The sequence below is a fragment of the Scyliorhinus torazame genome, chromosome 10, assembly GCF_047496885.1.
Source record: "Scyliorhinus torazame isolate Kashiwa2021f chromosome 10, sScyTor2.1, whole genome shotgun sequence".
NCBI lineage: Eukaryota > Metazoa > Chordata > Chondrichthyes > Carcharhiniformes > Scyliorhinidae > Scyliorhinus > Scyliorhinus torazame.
This window is the reverse complement of record NC_092716.1, coordinates 131,623,207-131,643,497: the sequence shown is the minus strand read 5'-3', so window position 1 is coordinate 131,643,497 and position 20,291 is coordinate 131,623,207. Positions and strand designations below refer to the sequence as shown.

The following is a 20,291-nucleotide window of genomic DNA, read 5'->3' as shown; positions in this document are numbered from 1 at the left end:
AATGGTTGTGCAAAAAGGAATTTAATGTGCTGTACAATTACCCAACTTCCACCCCCCCACCCCCTACCTACCCGCCCCTCCTCAATGTGCCTGGCCCTCCCAGCTCTACCACTACATCTAGGTGTTTCCCCAGGATGTACTTCTGAGGTAGAGGCAGCCAGTTGCTTACCACGTCTCGTGGCATTTGATGCCTCTGGTGGGCGTCCTCTGAGGGCTCTGGGGCCAGGCGGCCCACTTGTCGACGGCACATGCACAGCCGTGCCGCCCTGTCCCTTGTGCTGACCTTGAGAGGCGGGTTCATCAGAGGGGTGGAGCATGGGGGAGGTGGTGGCCACAGTCGCCACTCCATGTGACAGGTCGGTGCCCATAGTATCCTGGGGTTCACATTGGGACGGAGGGCCAGCTGGTTCGAGCCCCGGCTCTCCCTGCATCATGTGGCTCTGCCAGCCCTGGTGGCTCACCATAGTCCTCATCATTGTATCGACACCCTCAGTGGTGCTCCTCATCGATTGGGCCATGTTCTGCAGCGCCTCAGCCATGCCCATCTGAGAGCAGGACATGTCCTGCAGTACCTCAACAAGGTCAGCCTGGAACTGGGTGACATCCCCCAGTGAGTCGGACATTCTGCCGAGACCCTCAGCCATGGTCGTCACCGACTGCGCGACGCCTTGCCGACGTTGTGCACCAGGCTCTCCACTGCGGTTATCTCCCTCTGAACGTCCCGGCCGCTCCCTATTGTCTCCATCAGCTCCGGGTAATTCTGTTCCAGAGGCTCAGCATCAGGCTGGAACCCAACTGGGTCCTGGGATTCATCACCCCTCCGACTGCTGACTTGCCTGGGAGTTGATGTACATCAACAGCAGTGTGGTGCCTACCGCATTGTGGCCCAGAGGCCTGACTACTAACATGTCCCACCAAGGTGTGTGTATCTGAAATGAATGAAATGAAAATCGCTTATTGTCACGAGTAGGCTTCAAATGAAGTTCCTGTGAAAAGCCCCTAGTCGCCACATTCCGGCACCTGTTCGGGGAGGCTGGTACGGGAATTGAACCGTGCTGTTGGCCTGCCTTGGTCTGCTTTCAAAGCCAGCGATTTAGCCCAGTGTAAGGGTGTGGCTGACAGCTGTGACACCACCATTGTGGTGGCATCCTCAGAGCGCTCCTCCGAGGTGGTCTCCTGGGAGTCAGGAGAGGGGGCCGCCCGAGATGGACCGGTGCCGTCGGCTGGAGGACCTGCGGTGAATGGAATGCGGTCAGTGGGAGGGATGGGTCAGTCAGTAAGGCAATCACTACTGATGGTTGACAGGTCCTCCAGGTGGAACCCTGTAGTTCCTCACCTCTGCGGCATCCGCCAGCCTCCGCATGGGTGACCGCTCTGTTCTCGGCCACACTGGTCACCGCCAGGGCCCACTCCTTGAAGGAGGTGAGGGTTCTTAAGTCTGGCACACCGCCGCCAGTCTGGGCCTTCTCCTGCCGATTGGATGAGAGCTTTTCTTGTGTAGACACAGAGAGTGCATTGTTAGCTACATGCGTGATGAACAGTGGTGGGAGATGGGTGTGAAAGCGGGGTTGAGGGACTGAGGGTAAGGGGGTAAGGGCTGGAGGTCGCCTGGGGGGTTGGGGGAGGGTGAATGCTCCATTGGGGGGGGTTGGCGTTGGTGTCTACACCCTCGTCCGGCCTGGTGTAGGTCATTGACATTTTCTGGCACTGAAGGCCAGTCCTCCTGGTCATAGAATCATAGAATTTACAGAGCAGAAGGAGGCCAATCTGCCCATTTAGTCTGCACCAGCTCTTGGAAAGTGCACCATGCCTCAACCCTGTCCCCATAACCAAGTAACCCCACCAAACCTTTTTCTTGGACACTGAGGGCAATTTATCACGGCCAATGCACCTAACCTGCATATGTTTGTACTGTGGGAGGAAATCGGAGCACCCGGAGGAAACCCACGCACACACAGGGAGGATGTGCAGACTTCGCATAGACAGTGACCCAAGTCGGGAATCGAACCTGGGACCCTGGAGCTGTGAAGCAACTGTACTAACCACTGTGCACTATGCTGTCCTCCCCGAGCTGACTGCCTCCACCTCATCCCAGGTAGCACTGGCTGCCTTGTGGCTCACCCTCCGGGACCTTCGGGGGAACAGGAAATCCCTTCTGGCCTTCACGGCGTCCAGGAGCCTCCCCAGGTCAGCGTCCCCAAATCTTGGGGCTGGTCTCCTCAGTGCCATTATTGTGAGTTGGCTGGGATTGGCTGTGCAAGTGCAGCTTAAGTGATGTTCGACCTTGTTAGACAGACAGACAGACGGTATTTACAGTGCAGAAGGAGGCCATTCGGCCCTTCTAGTCTGCACCGGCCCCTGGAAATGACCAATCCACCTAACCTACACATCTTTGGATTGTGGGAGGAACCGGAGCACCGGAGGAAACCCACGCACACACGGGGAGAACGTGCAGACTCCACACAGATAGTGACCCAAGCCAGGAACCGAACCGGAGACCCTGGCACTGTGAAGCAACGATGCTAACCACTGTGTTACCGTGCTGCCCATGTTAGCAGCGGTCTGGCGAGCACGGTCCTGGCAAATCACCTGGCAAGCTGTCATTTGCGGCGAGAAACCCGTGAGGCCTGTTAAGTGGACCAATTAATGTTGAATTGCCTTGCCAGCCTCTCGTGGGGCGAGTGCCGGGGACCTCATGGCAATTCTGGTTTGCTACCACACTTAGAAATTTGTCTGGAGTATTTTGCCTCCGTCTAAAAACACTGGCAACGAGGATCAAGTGGAGCTGCCGTTAAGAGGCAAGTGCTGTGATCTCGGATTGTTTTTCAACCACCTCGGGAGACTGCTGACCGACCGGCAGGCATACATAGGTAAACTGTAATAAACTGGGCCATGTAAAGTCACAGTGTTGGTGGTTGAAGAAAAGCACTGGGCAGGCTGATGTGGTAAAACAAGATAAGACAATGGGGTTTGTTAAAGTGGTAAAGGAAAGCTCAAGTGAAGCGAAGGAGATGCAAAAGAGTGTACAGCCTGATCAAGAGGCGATTGATAAGAAGATGCCAGATCTATTTAAAGAATTTACTTGTGTGGGTAAAGTTTACTCATGTGTATCAGGAGGAGCAGGTAAAGAAGTCACAATTTTAAGAGATACGGGAGCTAGTCAATCTTTAATGGTAAGAGATGAGGAGTTATGTAGTTTGGGAAGACTGTTGCCTGAAAAGGTGGTAATATGTGGAATTCAAGGTGAGAGGAGCAGCGTTCCATTATATAAGGTAAGGTTGGAAAGTCCAGCGAAGAGTGGTGAAGTGGTAGTAGGAGTAATAGAGAAACTATCTTGTCCAGGAATACAGTTTATTTTGGGTAATGATATAGCTGGATCGCAGGTGAGAGTGATGCCTATTGTGGTTGATAAGCCAGTGGAAAATCAAACAACTGATGTGTTGAAGGACGAATATCCTGGGATTTTTCTGTATTGTGTAGTAACAAGGTCGCAAAGTCAGAGGTTAAGACAAGAGGAGTATTCAAAGAGTGAAGATAAAGTTGAAGTGCAATTATCAGAAACGATTTTTGATCAGATGGTGAAAAAGAACAAGAACAGGTGGAGGATGAGGCGGATATTTTTAGTTCAGGAAAATTGTCGGAGCTACAACAGAAAGATGTAGAAATAAAACGGATATATCAGAAAGCATATACGAAAGGGGAATCTGAGTGTATACCAGAGTGTTATTACCGTAAAAGTGATATCTTGATGAGAAAATGGAGACCTGTACATAGCAGGCGGATGAAAAGTGGGCAGAAGTTCATCAAGTGGTATTGCCGGTAGGGTATAGAAAGGAGGTGTTGCGAGTTGCACATGAGGTACCAGTGGGAGGTCATTTGGGAATAAGGAAAACTCAAGCTAAAATCCAGAAACATTTTTATTGGCCTGGACTACATAAAGATGTTGTTAAATTTAAATGTCACACATGACAAGTGATAGGGAAACCTCAAGCAGTGATAAAACCAGTACCCTTAATACCCATTTGAGGAACCTTTTATAAGGGTCTTAATTGCGTAGGACCGCTCCCGAAAACGAAAAGTGTGAATCAATATCTTTTAACGATAATGGATGTATCTACTCAGTTTCCAGAGGCCATTCCAGTACGTAATATTACAGCTAAAAAGATTATGGAGGAGTTACTTAAATTCTTTACTAGATATGGACTACCCACAGAAATACAATCGGATCAAGGATCAAATTTTACCTCAAGGTTTTTCAAAGAAGTGATGGATAGCTTAGGAATAAAGCAATATAAATCAACTGCGTACCATCCAGAATCGCAGGGAGCGTTAGAAAGGTGGCATCAGACATTGAAGACAATGTTGAGGGTTATTGTCACGATCATCCAGAGGATTGGGATAAAGGAATTCCATTCGTACTGTTTTCAATTAAGAATGCACCTAATGAGTCAACCAAATTCAGTCCTTTTGAACTAATTTTTGGTCATGAGGTAAGAGGACCACTTAAATTGATTAAGGAAAAATTGGTGAGTGAGAAATCGGAACTTACATTATTGGATTATGTTTCAAATTTTAGGGAACGATTAAATAGAGCAGGTGAATTGGCTCGACAACATTTAAGAGTTGCACAAAATGTGATGAAACGGGTAGCAGACAAGAAATCCAAAGTTCGTAGTTTTGCCAGTGGAAATAAGTTTTAGTGTTGTTACCAGTGGTAGGTGAACCTTTAAAAGCCATGTTTTGTGCACTGTATCAGATTGAAAGGAAATTAAGTGAGGTGAATTATGTGGTAAGAACGCCAGATAGAAGGAAAACTCACCGAGTGTGTCATGTGAATATGCTTAAAAGGCACTTTGAAAGTGAAGGAGAGAAAAGGAGGAGGTGTTAATGATTCTAACTCAAAGTGACGAACCAAATCCAGATGACTGTGAATTTGACATACCTCAAATTAAATTTTTTAAACGAGGATGTTCTTAAAAATTGGGATACATTGTTGAGTTACCTTCCAGCGGAAAAATGGACTGACCTGAAAGAGTTATTGATAGCACATGGGCAAGTTTGTGGAGTTAAATTGGGAAGTACTAAAATGGCTATTACATGTGGTAGATGTGGGAAATACTGTTCCAATCAAACAACATCCATATAGACTTAACCCTTTAAAATTGGCACAGGTTAAGAAAGAGATTGAGAGTATACTTAAAAATTGCATAATTGAAGTGTGTTTCAGCCAATGGAGCTCACCCATAGTGATGGTACCAAAACCAGACGGTACCCAACGGTTGTGTATGGACTATAGAAAGGTTAATGCAGTTACAAGAACGGACTCTTATCCTATCCCACGTTTGGAGGATTGCATTGAGAAAGTGGGACAATCAGCTTTTATTTTGAAATTGGATTTACTTAAAGGTTACTGGCAGGTTTTTATCCGAAAGGGCGAAGGAGATTTCAGCTTTTGTGACTCCAGATGGTACATACCAGTTCAAAGTTATGCCATTTGGCATGAAAACGCCCCAGCCACATTTCAATGGTTAACTAACAAAGTTGTTTCAGGATTACCCAATTGTGCGGTATACATCGACGATCTGGTAATTTTCAGCCAGACATGGACAGAACATTTAAAACATCTGATGGAGTTATTCGATCGACTTCAGGAGGCGGGTTTGGTGATAAACCTAGCCAAAAGTGAATTTGGAAAGGCCCAAGTCACTTTCCTTGGCCATACAATCGGACAGGGGCGAATGGTCCCACGGGATGTGAAAACAAAAGTTATTGGGGAGTTTCCGATACCCTCGACACGACGGGAAATAATGTGATTTCTTGGTGTGAGTGGATTTTACCGGAAATTTGTACCCAATTTTAGCAGTGTGGTCGCTCCACTGACGGACTTGCTCAAGAAGCGTAACAAATCCCAGTGGACAGCGGAGTGTCAACAGGCATTTGACGGCCTGAAGGCTGTGTTAACCACTGCTCCTGTGTTAGTCATCCCAGATTATACCAAACCATTCAAAGTGGTGGTTGATGCGAGTGATGTGGGCGTAGGTGCGGTGCTTCTACAAGATGACGACGAAGGGCTAGAGCGGCCTATTGGTTATTTTTCACAAAGAAATTGAATTCTCACCAGAAAAAGTATTCCACGATTGAGAAGGAGACTTTGAGTTTGGTGCTGGCTTTGCAACATTTTCACATTTATGTGACCAGCAATCCGTCTTCAGTGTTGGAGCTGAAGCCAGACCAAGCAGGTGTACTGCTGTTCTCTCTGCCATCAAAAGACTATCACTTGACCATTTGGTGAATTCAGAATTATAAATGTTTTCAGTAGTGACTTTAACCTGATGTTCTTCTGATAAAGGTTTTGTTTTTATGTCGTATGGATGTTAAAAATGAAAGCTTAAAGGATTACTTAGTGTTGTATTCTTTGGGGGTAGTATTTGAATTAATGGTTGCTAAGATGTTCACTGTATGTTTTAAAAAGGTTAACTTGAGTTCATAGAATAAACATTGTTTTGCTTTGAAAAATTCTTTTCCATTTCTGCTGTACCACACCTGGGGCGTAATGCTCCGTAATCGGCGCGATGTCCTCCGACCGGCGCCAAAAATGGCGCAAATCAGTCCGGCATCGCGCCACCCCAAAGGTGCGGAATCCTCCCCATCTTGGGGGGCTGGGCCCTCACCTTGAGGGGCTAGGCCCGCGCCGGACTGATTTCCGCCCAGCCAGCTGGCGGGAAAGGCCTTTGGTGCCCCGCCAGCTGGCGCGGAAATGACATTGCCGGGCGACGCATGCACGGGAGCGTCAGCGGCCGCTCACGGCATCCCCGCGCATGCTCAGTGGAGACCGTGGCGAAGGCGGAAGGAAAAGAGTGCCCCCATGGCACAGGCCCACCTGCGGATCGGTGGGCCCCGATCGCGGGCCAGGCCACCGTGGGGGCACCCCCTGGGGCCAGATTGCCCTGCAGGACCCCGCCCGCGCCGCCTTGTCCCGCCGGTAAGAGAGGTGGTTTAATCCACGCCGGCGGGACAGGCATTCCAGCAGCGGGACTTCGGCCCATCGAGGCCGGAGAATCGCCGGGGGGGGGGCCCGCCAACCGAAGCGGCGCAATTCCCGCCCCCGCCGAGTCTCCGGTGCCGGAGTTCGGCAACCGGCGGGGGCGGGATTCACGGCAGCCCCCGGCGATTCTCCGACCCGGCGGGGGGTTGGAGAATCTCGCCCCTGTAGAGTGGGCCATGTGCTCCCCATACCACAATCTATTAAAAGTTATGGGTCAGGTAAATTCCATGATACACTTTCGGGTTCTCTAACCCCTGGCCCATAACAAATTAATCAGGAACTTGACTAACCCGGACAGGTCGGATGGGTTGTCATTCGCTATGCCGATCGACTAGATGGGCTGTCACCTAAATCCACAGCCCCCGATTATGGTCCGACGGTACCGGTTCCATACCGCTTTGCAGATGCTGGCGGGGTCCACAGGGGAATACTTAGTATGTTTACGGGCTCTCGCTGCCCCTTTGAGTTCGGAGCTTCCCTGGCTGAATCGCTGCGGGGCTGCTTAGTTTGTGGACTTCGGGACCAGGAGACGCAGCGGAAGCTGCTAATGGAGACCTCCCTGACCCTTGACAGGGCCGTCGACATAGCGCTCGCCCAGGAAGGTGCTGACCACAGGCTCCAGGAACTCCAGGGCCTGGCGGTCTGGAACATTGGGTGTCGCCGAGACCACTGGCCAACGGCCTACGGAAGTGAGTTGACAGGTCCCGCAACCACTGCCGTGACCCGCCCCAGAGCAGCCCTGGAGCTTCCCAGATGACCAGATGCCAGTATCGAGCGGAAAACCAAGGGCAGGAATGATAGTCCAGACAGTCGTGTGAGGGCGCTGTCCCCAGAATTGAACAAGATGCCATTCTCCCCAAGAGGCCGCACGCATATCCTGGAGGCCTTGGAAGCCGAGGAACCAACCCTACTGCTGCTGTGTGTGACTGACCCCAGAACGGTACCTATCCAGGTGACACTGCTGTTAAACAAGACCACCCCACCGAGATGGAACTGGATATGGGAGCGGCGAATTCGATCACCAGTCTACACATGTTTGCTGCCATCCGAACAGGTGTTTAGCCACTAGAGCTTCGCGACATAGGGGCCCGACTGGCCACGTACACCGGGGTGCCCTTAGAAATCGAGGGCACCGCCCATGTACCTGCGGTATACGGAGACCGATCCGCGTGCCTACCATTGGTGGTAGTCCGTGGCAACGGGTCCACCCTATTGAGGCGTGATTGGCTGCGTCATCTACGTTTGGATTGGCAATGTGTATGCCAGATTTTCCCCCGTGGATGGGAAGGAGTGCTGTCCAAGTTCCCTTTGGTTTTTGCCGAAGGCCTCGGGACCATTAAAGGAGCTATGGCCACGATAAATGATCCCAGGAATGGTAGGCCTAACATACGATGAATGTCTGAGGATCTTGGGATTATATTCATTGGAGTTTAGGAGGTTGAGGGGAAATCTAATAGAAACTTACAAGATAATGAATGGCTTAGATAGGGTGGATGTAGGGAAGTTGTTTCCATTAGCAGGGGAGACTAGGACCCGGGGGCACAGCCTTAGAATAAAAGGGAGTCACATTAGAACAGAGATGAGGAGAAATTTCTTCAGCCAGAGAGTGGTGGGTCTGTGGAATTCATTGCCACAGAGGGCGGTGGAGGCCGGGACGTTGAGTGTCTTTAAGACAGAAGTTGATAAATTCTTGATTTCTCGAGGAATTAAGGGCTATGGAGAGAGAGCGGGTAAATGGAGTTGAAATCAGCCATGATTGAATGGTGGAGTGGACTCGATGGGCCGAATGGCCTTACTTCCGCTCCTATGTCTTATGGTCTTATAAGAGCCACAGTACGGAGAGCTCGCATTTCAGCGGAAATCTTGAACAGGGCTGTGGAGATGTCATTAGCTACCTTTTCTATCATGACTATCATGATTTATTAAAACTGGCTATCTTTGGCATCACCATAAAAAGGAACAAAAAAAGCGAAAAAGCTGTCGTGTGCAGTAATGGCACAGGTGGGGTTACTGGGATAGGATGGAGGCGTGAGCTTGGGGTGGGGTGCTCTTTTCGGTGCTCGATGGGCCGGGTGGGCTCCTTCTGCACTGTAGATGCTATGATTCTATGATTCACTTCTTCCCTCTACCACATCTAATAGAGAAGGAGAGTGGCGAATAGCGGGTATCACACACCCAAGATAACATGATCCTGACCAAAAACGTGCAAGCCAAAGATAGGTTCTGTGGTTACAAACAAAATAAGTACCATTGAAGGAAGTAAAGTGAGTAAAATCTTCTGGGTACCAGCAGTCTGAGAAATTCCCACCGCCGGTAGCATTGTATCGGCCTGTCAGTGGGGACGAATCGAGAGCAGCCTCTATTAACACTGGAGTGCATTTGTAAGAACTACTTACATTTAACTAGTGGGTGTAATTACTATATCCTATCTCCAGTCACTTGGGTGATGCCTTGTCAAACATACAACCCCTTCTGAATGCAGGTGGTTGGGAGGTTTATACAGGGAGGATTCTGGTCCCTGTCGTAGTTGGGCTGGTACCACCCTGAAAAGATAGTCAGCGGATAACCCGCAGACCTCCACAACTGAATCCTCTCTCTCAGGAAGGCCCAGGATTTTGTTCTCCTACATGTGATGGCTCCCTCACGAGCTTGGGAAGAACTGCCGGCACTTTGAAAAATATACCATTCTGCTCTTCCGGAAATATTAAAAGGAATAGGCAAAAAGGAAATACTCTCCACTGAGTGGGTGAGAGTAGCAGTGCCCAACAATTGGAGACATTGAAATCTTTGGCATACACCGCGGACATATAAAGAAAAGTGTTAGCAGTTGACTCCTTGCGAGCCTTTGTGGGTTGGCCATGATCTGTTAAATCAAAAAGACAACCAAAAATCAGAATGGCGGCAAGTGTTTTTTACAGAAATTAGCTTAAATCATAATGAGCTCTTTTAACATGTGAGGTATGGATGCAGGACTTCTTCCCCTGAACCTTCACCGCCGCTTGGGTTGTGAGCAGCACCTGATAGGGTCCCTCGCACTTGGACGCCAATGGTTCCTTCTGCAACTTCTTTACATAGACTTTATCTCTTAGAACGAGGTCATGCCCGCCTTCAGGAAGGTCCACCCCAGGCTGCCGCTGCCTGTAAGGAAGCAGAACTGATGGCATTTGTTAGATTCTGAGAATATTTAACAATGCATCACTCATCAAATGACAATCAGCTTTTTGTAAGTTAATGGTTCCTTGCAAGGACATGGCCTGCCAGTAATTACTTAAAATGGACTCAAACCTGTGGTTCTGTTTGGTGTTGTTCTGACGCTGCAGAGGACTAGTGGTTAGGCTTGAGGCCATGGCATTCCTTCATGCTGATACTTTGGTAATTGCTCTTTCTCAGTCCACTTCATATGTTCAACGTGTCTTGACGATTGTGGGTGATAAGGGCAATGTAGCTCCCACTTAATGTTCAATAGCTTACAAACTTCTTTGCAAACAGTGCATGTAAAGTGGGTTACGTTGTCTGAGTCTATACTAACTGGTACTCCCCATCTAGGAACAGTCTTTGCATAGAACCTTAGCATTGTGGCTTGCTCTAGCTCTTCTGGCCCGGATGGCCTCTCCCATCTGGAGAACGTGTCCACTATCACCAGGATGTCAGTGTATCCCTGGCATGGCGGAAGGGTAATATAAGCGACCTGTATATGCTGGAATGGTCTGGCGGGCCAGGAGCTCTTAACTGAGGCATGGGTGTTATAGGTCCTGAATTGTTCTTCTGACAGGTGATGCAGCTGTCTGCCACCACCTGGGCATGTTTCTTCGATCCTCAACCTCACCAGCTTTTCTGGAATTGAGCCAACATCTGTTGGGAGCCTATGTGTCCCCATGAGTGGATCTGTTGGGGCAAAAAGGGTCTCAGTGGCTGTGGTGCAACTGATCTGTCAGTTTCTGCTTGTCTCCAAATGCATCCAACCTTGTCTATTTTTCTTCTTGCGAACCCTCGCTCTGCATTTTACCTCAGTCTTCTAGCAGGCTGCGCACTCCCAGATTTCTTTCGGTTCCTCTTGAGGATTGCATTGTGAGGCGGCTTCTTGTGCTGCCTGGTCTGCAAAGGTGTTTCCCTGTGCTTCTGCAGTATCTTCTTTAATGTGGGCCTTACATTTCAGAATGGCCACTTCTTTTAGTAATTTTAAGGTTTCTAGTAGATCTTGTATCTCGTTCCCATTTCGAATAGGGGTTCCTGCAGTGCTGCGAAATCCTCTTTCCCTCCATAATTGGTCAAAGTCATGAGCTACTCCAAAACCATACCTTGAGTCTGTATGGATGTTAGCTGTTTGGTCTCTTGCCACATAACATGCTTTAGCTAGGGTCTTTAACTCAGCTTGTTGGACTGATGTCCCTGAGGGCAAACTTCCCTTTGCCTTAATGGTGTACAGGCTCGTGACTGTCCATCCTGCTTTCCGAATGCCATTGTCAACAAAGGAGGACCCTGTGGTGTTCTTTGTGTTGCTAAATTCAGGATGGTTGGTGCAGGGTTCACGATGACCGCTAAATAGATTTAACTTGAATCAAGCTATACATTTATTAATACTAATTTTCATTCGATAATTATTCCTATATAATACACAGTTGATAATTAACAAATAATCTACACTCATCTACTACTAATCTCTACACTATTATAAAATATGATCTGCTATTACTCACACTATCTTTCCTTCAGTCTGTACTCTAGCTAACTCCTTCACTTCTCTCCCCACGAGGCTTAGCATCAATGTCTTATATACTTGTAACTCCAGCTCCCTATAGTGACTGATCTAGACATGTCATTAACCCTTATAGTTCTAACATTTATGATAATACCACACCACTTTCTTTGGAAAAGAAAAAATTATAAACTTTGTGACATTTTTTCTTTGAACAGTCCATGAGCAAGCATGAATCATGAACTTATTAATGAAATGAAAATGAAATGAAAATCGCTTATTGTCACGAGTAGGCTTCAATGAAGTTACTGTGAAAAACCCCCAGTCGCCACATTCCGGCGCCTGTTTTTACATCCAGTTACAAAATAACTGTTACATCACTTTGTTGATGATAAATGAATTGTTATTACAGTGATTACAAATTTAATCTGTTCGGTGGTCTCCTCTTTCTAGTTGATCTTCTCAGTGGTTTTGTTAATGTATGCAATTGATTTTCCATATTGTCTTGCTATATTGGTGACAAGTAAGGATTAGGAAAGTCAATGTCCTTGAAGATGTTATCCTGTAATATCAATAATCTACACATAATATTTTGAGGTTGAGACGGAACATGATGTTTGATACGCAAGTGCTCATCTATTTCTTCTGAACATGGAACCTTGTTCAGTCTGAACTAAGAACGATCTGGGTGCGACTTGTCTTAGAACTTTAGCTATGTGTTGCCATCCACCATCAGGATTTTGTTTACGTACGTAGTCTCCTTTTAATTTTGATAGAGGCTTTGCTTGTTTGTCATACTTCTCTTGTTTCTGTTTTCGTAATCTGATACGGTTGTGTATCTCTTGGTGATCCATATCTGGAATAGTTATCTCAGGTAACGTGGTGCGAATTGTTCTACCCTTTAACATCTGAGCTGGCGATAACCCAAATGACAGTGGTGTTGCTCTGTACGTCAACAGTGCCAAAGATCAATCTTTGTCTTTATTGTCTTATTTGTCATCGACTTTATTGTCATCGATTGGTTTAGGGAACAATATTTCGATTCTTCCTACGCCTTTCAATGCTTTGCCATTTGATTAAGGATACAATGGGCTTGATGTGATGTGATTAAAGTTGAACTTTTCTACAAACTGTGTCCATTCCCAGCTTGTGAAGCAAGGACCATTGTCAGAGACAACGTGTAATGACTCCCATGACGAGAAAAAATAGATTTTGCTGCATTTATGACAGAATCCCTCAGTGTCATCACCTCAGGATAGTTGGAATAATAGTCGATGATGACTTGATAGTCACGACCTTTTAAGTAGAACAAATCCATACCAACTTTGATCCATGGATTGGTGATGAGTTCATTTTCTTCCATACTTTCTTTGCACTGCACAGGCTGATCCATTTAGCAAATGCTACATTCCTGTACATCATTGTCCACATCCTTGTTGATTCAGGGCAATATACAGATTGTCTTGCCCGTCTACGACACTTTTCTATAGCCTGATGACCCTCATGAATCTATTGCAGAATCCCTTGTCGGAGTCTGGCAGGAATCACTATCCTATCTCCTTTGAGTAGGAAACCATCTATTACCGTGAGGTCATCTTTGATACTTCGAAAGGCAGAGAGACATCCATTGGGCCATCCTTCTTTGAGGTATTTCATCACCCTCTGGAGCGTCAAATCCTTTTCTGTTTCTTCTTTGATGATTCAAAGTTTTTGGTCAGGCACTAGTAGCATCTCAGCAATAAAGGAAGCTTGTGTACTATATCTGTACCTGATATGTCAGCATCAGTGGTAGCTCTGGATAAGGTTTCAGCAACAACTAAGTCTTTCCTTGGCTATTTATACTGGTCATTTGAAGTCTTGGTTGTGTGAATCCTTTCAACTAGGTTTAATTGATTGCTCTCAAAATTGCCGCCAGCCATTGTACTCCATTTTCTGTGCTGTGACACAGCATTAATGGTGTCAGCCACGTTTCCTGATTTTGCGCCTTTTTCATTTGCCCTGAACTCCGCATATTCAGAGGATGCCTGTTCACTTGCTTTGAATGACCTTTTAAAGGGAAATCGGAAATCAAAAGAGGAAGTCGTCCTTACAGCATAACAGAAAAAAGCCTTTGTGAATCTGAGACAGGCTTTGTGCTCAGCACCAGCTTGAGGAATTCCAAACAACGGGAAACCATTCATCTTGTTTTCCCATGAGAAAGAAGGATACATAACAGCAATCCTAGCCCAGGGGCATGGGGAACAGTTATGGTCCGCCGGCTGTTATTCACTGAGACTGGACAATGTGGCCCTCAGACATAATCTTAATCGTGTCTTATAGCGGTAAAATTGGTCGTCTTAGCATTTTTTCATGCAAACGTTCGTCATTTATCCCAAATACAATTTGATCGCAAAGCATTGAAATGACAGCAGAGGAAAAAAAGTTACAGGACTGCGCTCTTATCTTTAAAACTGTTATGAAAGAATCTACGTATTCCCCTTTTAGCTGTAGCCGTTTTCTGAACATGTAGCGCTCATAGGTCTCATTCACCTGCTTCCTGCAGTGTGCATCGAACTTCTGTATGTTATATTTTGGTTTATCCTCATCAGCAGCAAATTCAAAGGAGTTATAAAGCTCTTATGCTTGCGTTCCAGTCAGATTAAGAAAAGGTGCTATTTTTCTCTGATCGGAAGCATTTTCTAGTGCATAGGCAAATTGGAAAACTTCAAACTGCTGTTTAAAGAATGCCAAGTTTTGGTATAGTTTACCGTTTGTTCTGAAGCAGTCTGAATTCTTGAGACCCTCCATTGTATGATTTGTCCTCTGTATAGATTTTCTGATCTGTGTAGTGGCGTGATTGTTTTCTTCAATCCTCTTAAAGCTCACCTGCCTAATCTAACTGCTTATTAATTGTAGAAATAAACTCCAGGTACCATGTGATGTTCTTTATGCTGCTAAATTCAGGATGGTTGGCAGTGTTCACAAAGACCATAAAATAGCTTTAACTTGAACTAAGTTATAAATTTATTAACACTACTAATTTGGATTTGACACTTACTCCTATATAAACACAGTTGATAATTAACATATAATCTACACTCATCTACTACTAATCTCTACACTATTATAAACTATGATCTGCTGTTACTCACACTATCTTTCCTTCAATCTTTCTCCTTCACTTCTCTCTCCACAAGGCTTAACATCAATGTCTCCTTACTTGTAACTCTAGTTCCCCCTAGTGGCTGATCTAGACATGTCATTAACCCTTGCAGTTCTTACATTTATGATAATACCACAGACCCGATTATAAACAAAACTAAGTCTGGATTTTGTAATGGATCTTCTTCTACCAGGCACGCCTCCTCCATTTCCTCTGATTTCAACACAGTCCTGCCCTCTTGCTCCTCGGGAAGTGGGAGCATGGATGATGGATGTACCGGGCTGGCCTGTTGGAAATGGAGGTCGGGGCTTCCAAAGCTGTTGTCCACCTGGCTGTGGTGACTTCAGTGAGAGTAACGCATGAACTGTATGAGGGCACTTAATGGTCAGTTTTTGGTCTAGGACCATGCCTGCAGTAGCCATTATGGCCTGACACGTGGCCTCCATTGCTCTGAGACAACATCCATGTCTGAGGGCCACATTGTCCAGTCTCAGTGAATAACAGCTGGCGGACCATAACTGTTCCCCATGCCCCTGGGCTAGGATTGCTGTTATGTATCCTTCTTTCTCATGGGAAAACAAGATGAATGGTTTCCCGTTGTTTGGAATTCCTCAAGCTGGTACTGAGCACAAGGCCTGTCTCAGATTCACAAAGGCTTTTTTCTGTTCTGTTGTGAGGACGACCTCCTCTTTTGATTTCCGATTTCCCTTTAAAAGGTCATTCAGTGGTTGTGCTAACTGTGTGCACGAATCAATCCAACTTCTGTTAAAGTTACACAAACCCAAAACAGATCTCCGTTCTTGGACAGTGGTGGGCTCTTTGGCTACCCGAATTGCCTCTGTTCTATCTTGGGTAAGACCTAAGCAGACCACTTCATCTTGAGCAATGTGTGCTTTGGCCATGCTGGCTTTATGTCCCCTCTGGATGAGATAGCCCAGAAGAACACGTAAATCTTTCTCATAATCCTTTTTTAATGGTGGCTAACAGAATTTCATCTATATACTGGATAATGGTGGAGTGCAACTCAGGCAATCCCTTAAATGGTTCTGTAAGGCCATGTGAAACACAGTGAGGCTATTATGAAAACCCTGTGGTCGTCTTGTCCAGGTGTACTGTTGCTGTTGAATGGTACGGGCCAACCATGGTTGTACCTTCTGTGCGATTGGTACCGACCAAAAGCCATTGGCCATGTCTATAACTGAAAATCATTCAAGTTCTGGTGTTAGGGCATTAAAAATGGTGGATGGATCAGCCATCAAAGGGACTTTCTTATCAATACACAACTTTGCCTTCCTGTAGTCAATGGTCAGGTGTCAATGTGCCAATTGCTTTTTTTACAGGCCAAACTGGGCTATTTGTTGAGCTGTATGTTTTAGTCAATACCCCCCTTTCCACTGCAAGCAACTTCTCCTCCATCCAACCAGTCATAGCATTATTCCCTCTTGCTGTAGTCCAGGTTTCAAAGTCCAGAAAAGGCAGCCAGCACACAGAATAGCACTCCAGCTCCGAAGCAGGGTTACAGACAGAGGCAGCAGGAGCTCAGAGACCGATTCCCCTCCAACAGGTATTATCTCAGGGGACTGCCTGTACAAAAAAAACCAAGACAAGGTACCACAAGAAACTCAACGAACAATTAAATAAGATTCCCCTCCAACACCTCAGAATGTGAGATGCTCAGGTGACTAGGAAGCGGAGCTCCCTCCTAATTGGAGGAGCTCCCCACACAATATAAAACCCAATCAGGAAACAGTTCAGGGAAGGGGACCCTGCGGGGAGTGGAGTGGAGTGGAGTGGAGTGGGGTGGGGTGGGGTGCGGTGGAGTGGGGTGCAGTGGGGTGGAGTGGGGTGGGGTGGGGTGGGGTGGGGTGGGGTGCAGTGGGGTGGAGTGGGGTGGGGTGGGGTGGAGTGGGGTGCAGTGGGGTGGAGTGGGGTGGGGTGCGGTGGAGCGGGGTGCAGTGGGGTGGAGTGGGGTGGGGTGGGGTGGGGTGCGGTGGAGCGGGGTGCAGTGGGGTGGAGTGGGGTGGGGTGGGGTGGAGTGGGGTGCAGTGGGGTGGAGTGGGGTGGGGTGCGGTGGAGCGGGGTGCAGTGGGGTGGAGTGGGGTGGGGTGGGGTGGGGTGCGGTGGAGTGGGGTGCAGTGGGGTGGGGTGGGGTGGGGTGGGGTGCGGTGGAGTGGGGTGCAGTGGGGTGGAGTGGGGTGGGGTGGGGTGGGGTGGAGTGGGGTGGGCCCGGCCCTTTGGCCCACAATGTTATGCTGACCATTTATCCTAATCTAAGATCAACCTAACCTGCACCCCTTCAATTTACTGCTGTCCATGTGCCTGTCTAAGAGTCGCTTAAATGTCCCTAATGACTCTGACTCCACCACCTCCGCAGGCAGTGCATTCCACACACCCACCACTCTCTGTGTAAAGAACCTACCTCTGACATCTCCCCTATACCTTCCTCCAATCACCTTAAAATTATGTACCCTCGTGACAGCCATTTCCACCCTGGGGAAAAGTCTCTGGCTATCCACTCTATTCATGCCTCTCATCACCTTGTACACCTCTATCAAGTCACCTCTCTGCCTTCTTCGCTCCAGTGAGAAAAGCCCGAGCTCCCTCAACCTTTCTTCATTAGACATGCCCTCCAGTCCAGGCAGCATCCTGGTAAGACTCCTCTGCACCCTCTCCAAAGCATCCACATCCTTCCGATAATGAGGCGACCAGAACTGGACACAATGGGCAGGATTCTCTCAGCCCGGGGCCGGGCTGGAGAATCGCCGCGACCGTCGCGAATTGCGCCGGCACGCGATTCTCCGCAGAGCAGAGAATCGGTGCCATTGGCGCCGACGCAGTCAGTGCAGCGCCGGTCGCCCCCCCCCCCCCCCCCCCCAGCGATTCTCGCCCCAGGATGGGCCGAGCGGCCGTAACAAAAAACCCGAGTCCCGCCGGCACCGTTCTAACCTGCTCTTAGCCGGCGGGACCTCGGCGTGGAAGGGTCCGGGGGTGGCCTGTGGGGGGGAGGGGGGGTCCGACCCCGGGGGTCCGACCCCGGGGGTCCGACCCCGGGGGTCCCTCGGTGTCCATCTCTGGTGGTGTTGTTTGCACGTAACCTATTGCCTATATACGGTAATGGCAGGACCTCTGGGTGCCAGAAAGTCTGGCTCAACCTGGACAACCCAAAGCAAATCGATGCAAATGAATGGGGCTGATATCTGCTGATGGGTGATTGACAAAGTAGGCCCAGACATGTCCTGGCAGTCTGTCTGTGCTTAGTGTATTTGAGTTTGGTCAAGTTCGAATTCCCATCAGCCAACTGGTGTTGATTGCAGTTTGATTTTAAAATGTTCAATTCTTAATTTAGAGTGTCCAATTTTATTGGGCCTAAAATCCGGGCATTTCCAGATTAGCACAGTGTACCTGTTCAGGATATTTTAATGATGCATGTTCCTGGACCACCCTCCACCCCAACCACGTCTTACTTGGTTGTGCACCTTTTAAAATTTTTCACCATTTAGAAATTCCCTGGGTGAATTTCCCATTGGCTGATGCCGAAATCGCAAAACGCGATTGGGCGGAGAATAGGTTCCGAGCCAAAATTGCGGCGGGGCCGATTTGACGGCAAATCACAATTCTACTTCACCTCAATGCGTTCCGCAACGCACGTACAGTTGACACCGTTTGCATGTCATTAGCGGGCCCGACCCGGTATTCTCCGGGGCCTCCGAGATGCTCCGCTTCCGATGGGTCGAGATCCCGACAGCAAGGTTCACTTGTGCTTTTAAAAATCATGAAACTGGCCTCGTGGCTGCTGAGGGAGAGAGAGGGGGTACAGAGAGTGTCCAACATCCCCATAGTGTGCTGATAGTTGCACCACTGGCCGGGGGGTTTCTGCCAGGACTGGGGGAGTAGCGGGGGGTGGCCAGGAGGTGGGCTGTGGGGTTGGAGTGGACGGGCACGGAACACCATTGCCGCAGCTGGCAAGGCAGCCATGCAGCTGCGCACACCACTAACAGCCCACTGTGAACTTAGGGCCACGGGTCATATAGCTGTACGCCCAGGTCACCCCCATAGGTGCCCTCTGGCCCCAGACGACCCAACAGCTGCATGGGCACACTCCAGCACAACCAGTGCAATCTTGTTGGCTGGGATGTGTGTGTGTAGGGATTGTAATGTGTATGTGCGGCACCAGCTTGTCAGCCTCCCGAGTGTCAATTTCGGACCCGGCGAATCCTGCACCATTTTTCATTTGAATCGATTGGGATGTTGGACACTCTCTGTACCCCCTCTCTCTCCCTCAGCAGCCACGAGGCCAGTTTCATGATTTTTAAAAGCACAAGTGAACCTTGCTGTCGGGATCTCGATGTGCGCCGATGCCAGCCCCTCCACAGTCGCTGAATCGATACAGGTTTGGCATCGATTTTGCTGTCGTGAAAGTCCATGGGCGGGTTTCTCAGTTTGCTGACACTGAAATCGTGAAACGTGATTGGGCGGAGAATAGATTCCAACGGCCAAATCGTAGCGGGCACCGATTTGACGCTAAATCGTGATTCTTCGTCACCTCGACTGCGGTGTCGCTGCATACCGGATTGCACGTACAATAAACACTGTTTGCATATCATTACCAATAATAATAATCTTTATTATTGTCACAAGTAGGCTTAGATTAACACTGCAATGAAGTTACTGTGAAAAGCCCCTAGTCGCCACATTCCGGCGCCTGTTCGGGTACACAGAGGGAGAATTCAGAATGTCCAAATTACCTAATAGCACGTCTTTCGGGACTTGTGGGAGGAAACCGGAGCACCCGGAGGAAACCCACGCAGACACGGGGAGAACGTGCAGACTCCACATGGACAGTGACACAATCAGGAATCGAACTCGGGACCCTGGAGCTGTGAAGCAACAGTGCTAACCAGTGTGCTACTGTGCTGTCCCTTAAAATGAGATCAAGTGGGTAGATTGAATTAAGATACAGATCAGCCCTGGTCTAATTGAATGGTGGGGCAGCATCTCCTCCTGTTGTACATTTCAACAGGAAGGCCAGTGTTCGATACAGAGTAAAGCTCCTGCGATACTGAGTGCAGCCCTCCTGCCCCAGTGCCAGGCAGTTTTGTTATATTCTCACTGCCATCCCCCCTCACTCCCCTCTCCCAGACCATTCAGGTCCCCTTGCTGAGTAATCCTCACCATCTCCCATTTCCTCTCTCAGACAAGCCAGGCCCCCCACTAAATGTGAAGATTGGAGAGGTGTGGGGATTGAATGTGGCTCTATCCTGGGTGCCCCCCAAGGATGATGGAAACTGTGAAATCAGCGGATACACCATCCAGAAGGCTGACAAGAAGACCATGGTAAGAATATGTGGACTGGGTGGCCATGTTTTTGTTATAATCATTATTGTCACAAGTAGGCTTGCATTAACACT

General features: G+C 48.2%; 1 protein-coding gene across 1 annotated transcript in view; it reads left to right on the top strand.

Annotated features, from left to right (window-relative positions):
• The window catches only part of LOC140430933 (myosin-binding protein C, cardiac-type-like), a 249,902-nt gene that overhangs the window by 217,517 nt on the left and 12,094 nt on the right, over positions 1–20,291 (top strand). Inside the window, exon 28 of the mRNA XM_072518761.1 lies at positions 20,078–20,217. Within this exon, the coding sequence (XP_072374862.1) occupies positions 20,078–20,217 (140 nt within the window). The remainder of the gene's footprint in view (positions 1–20,077; positions 20,218–20,291) is intronic.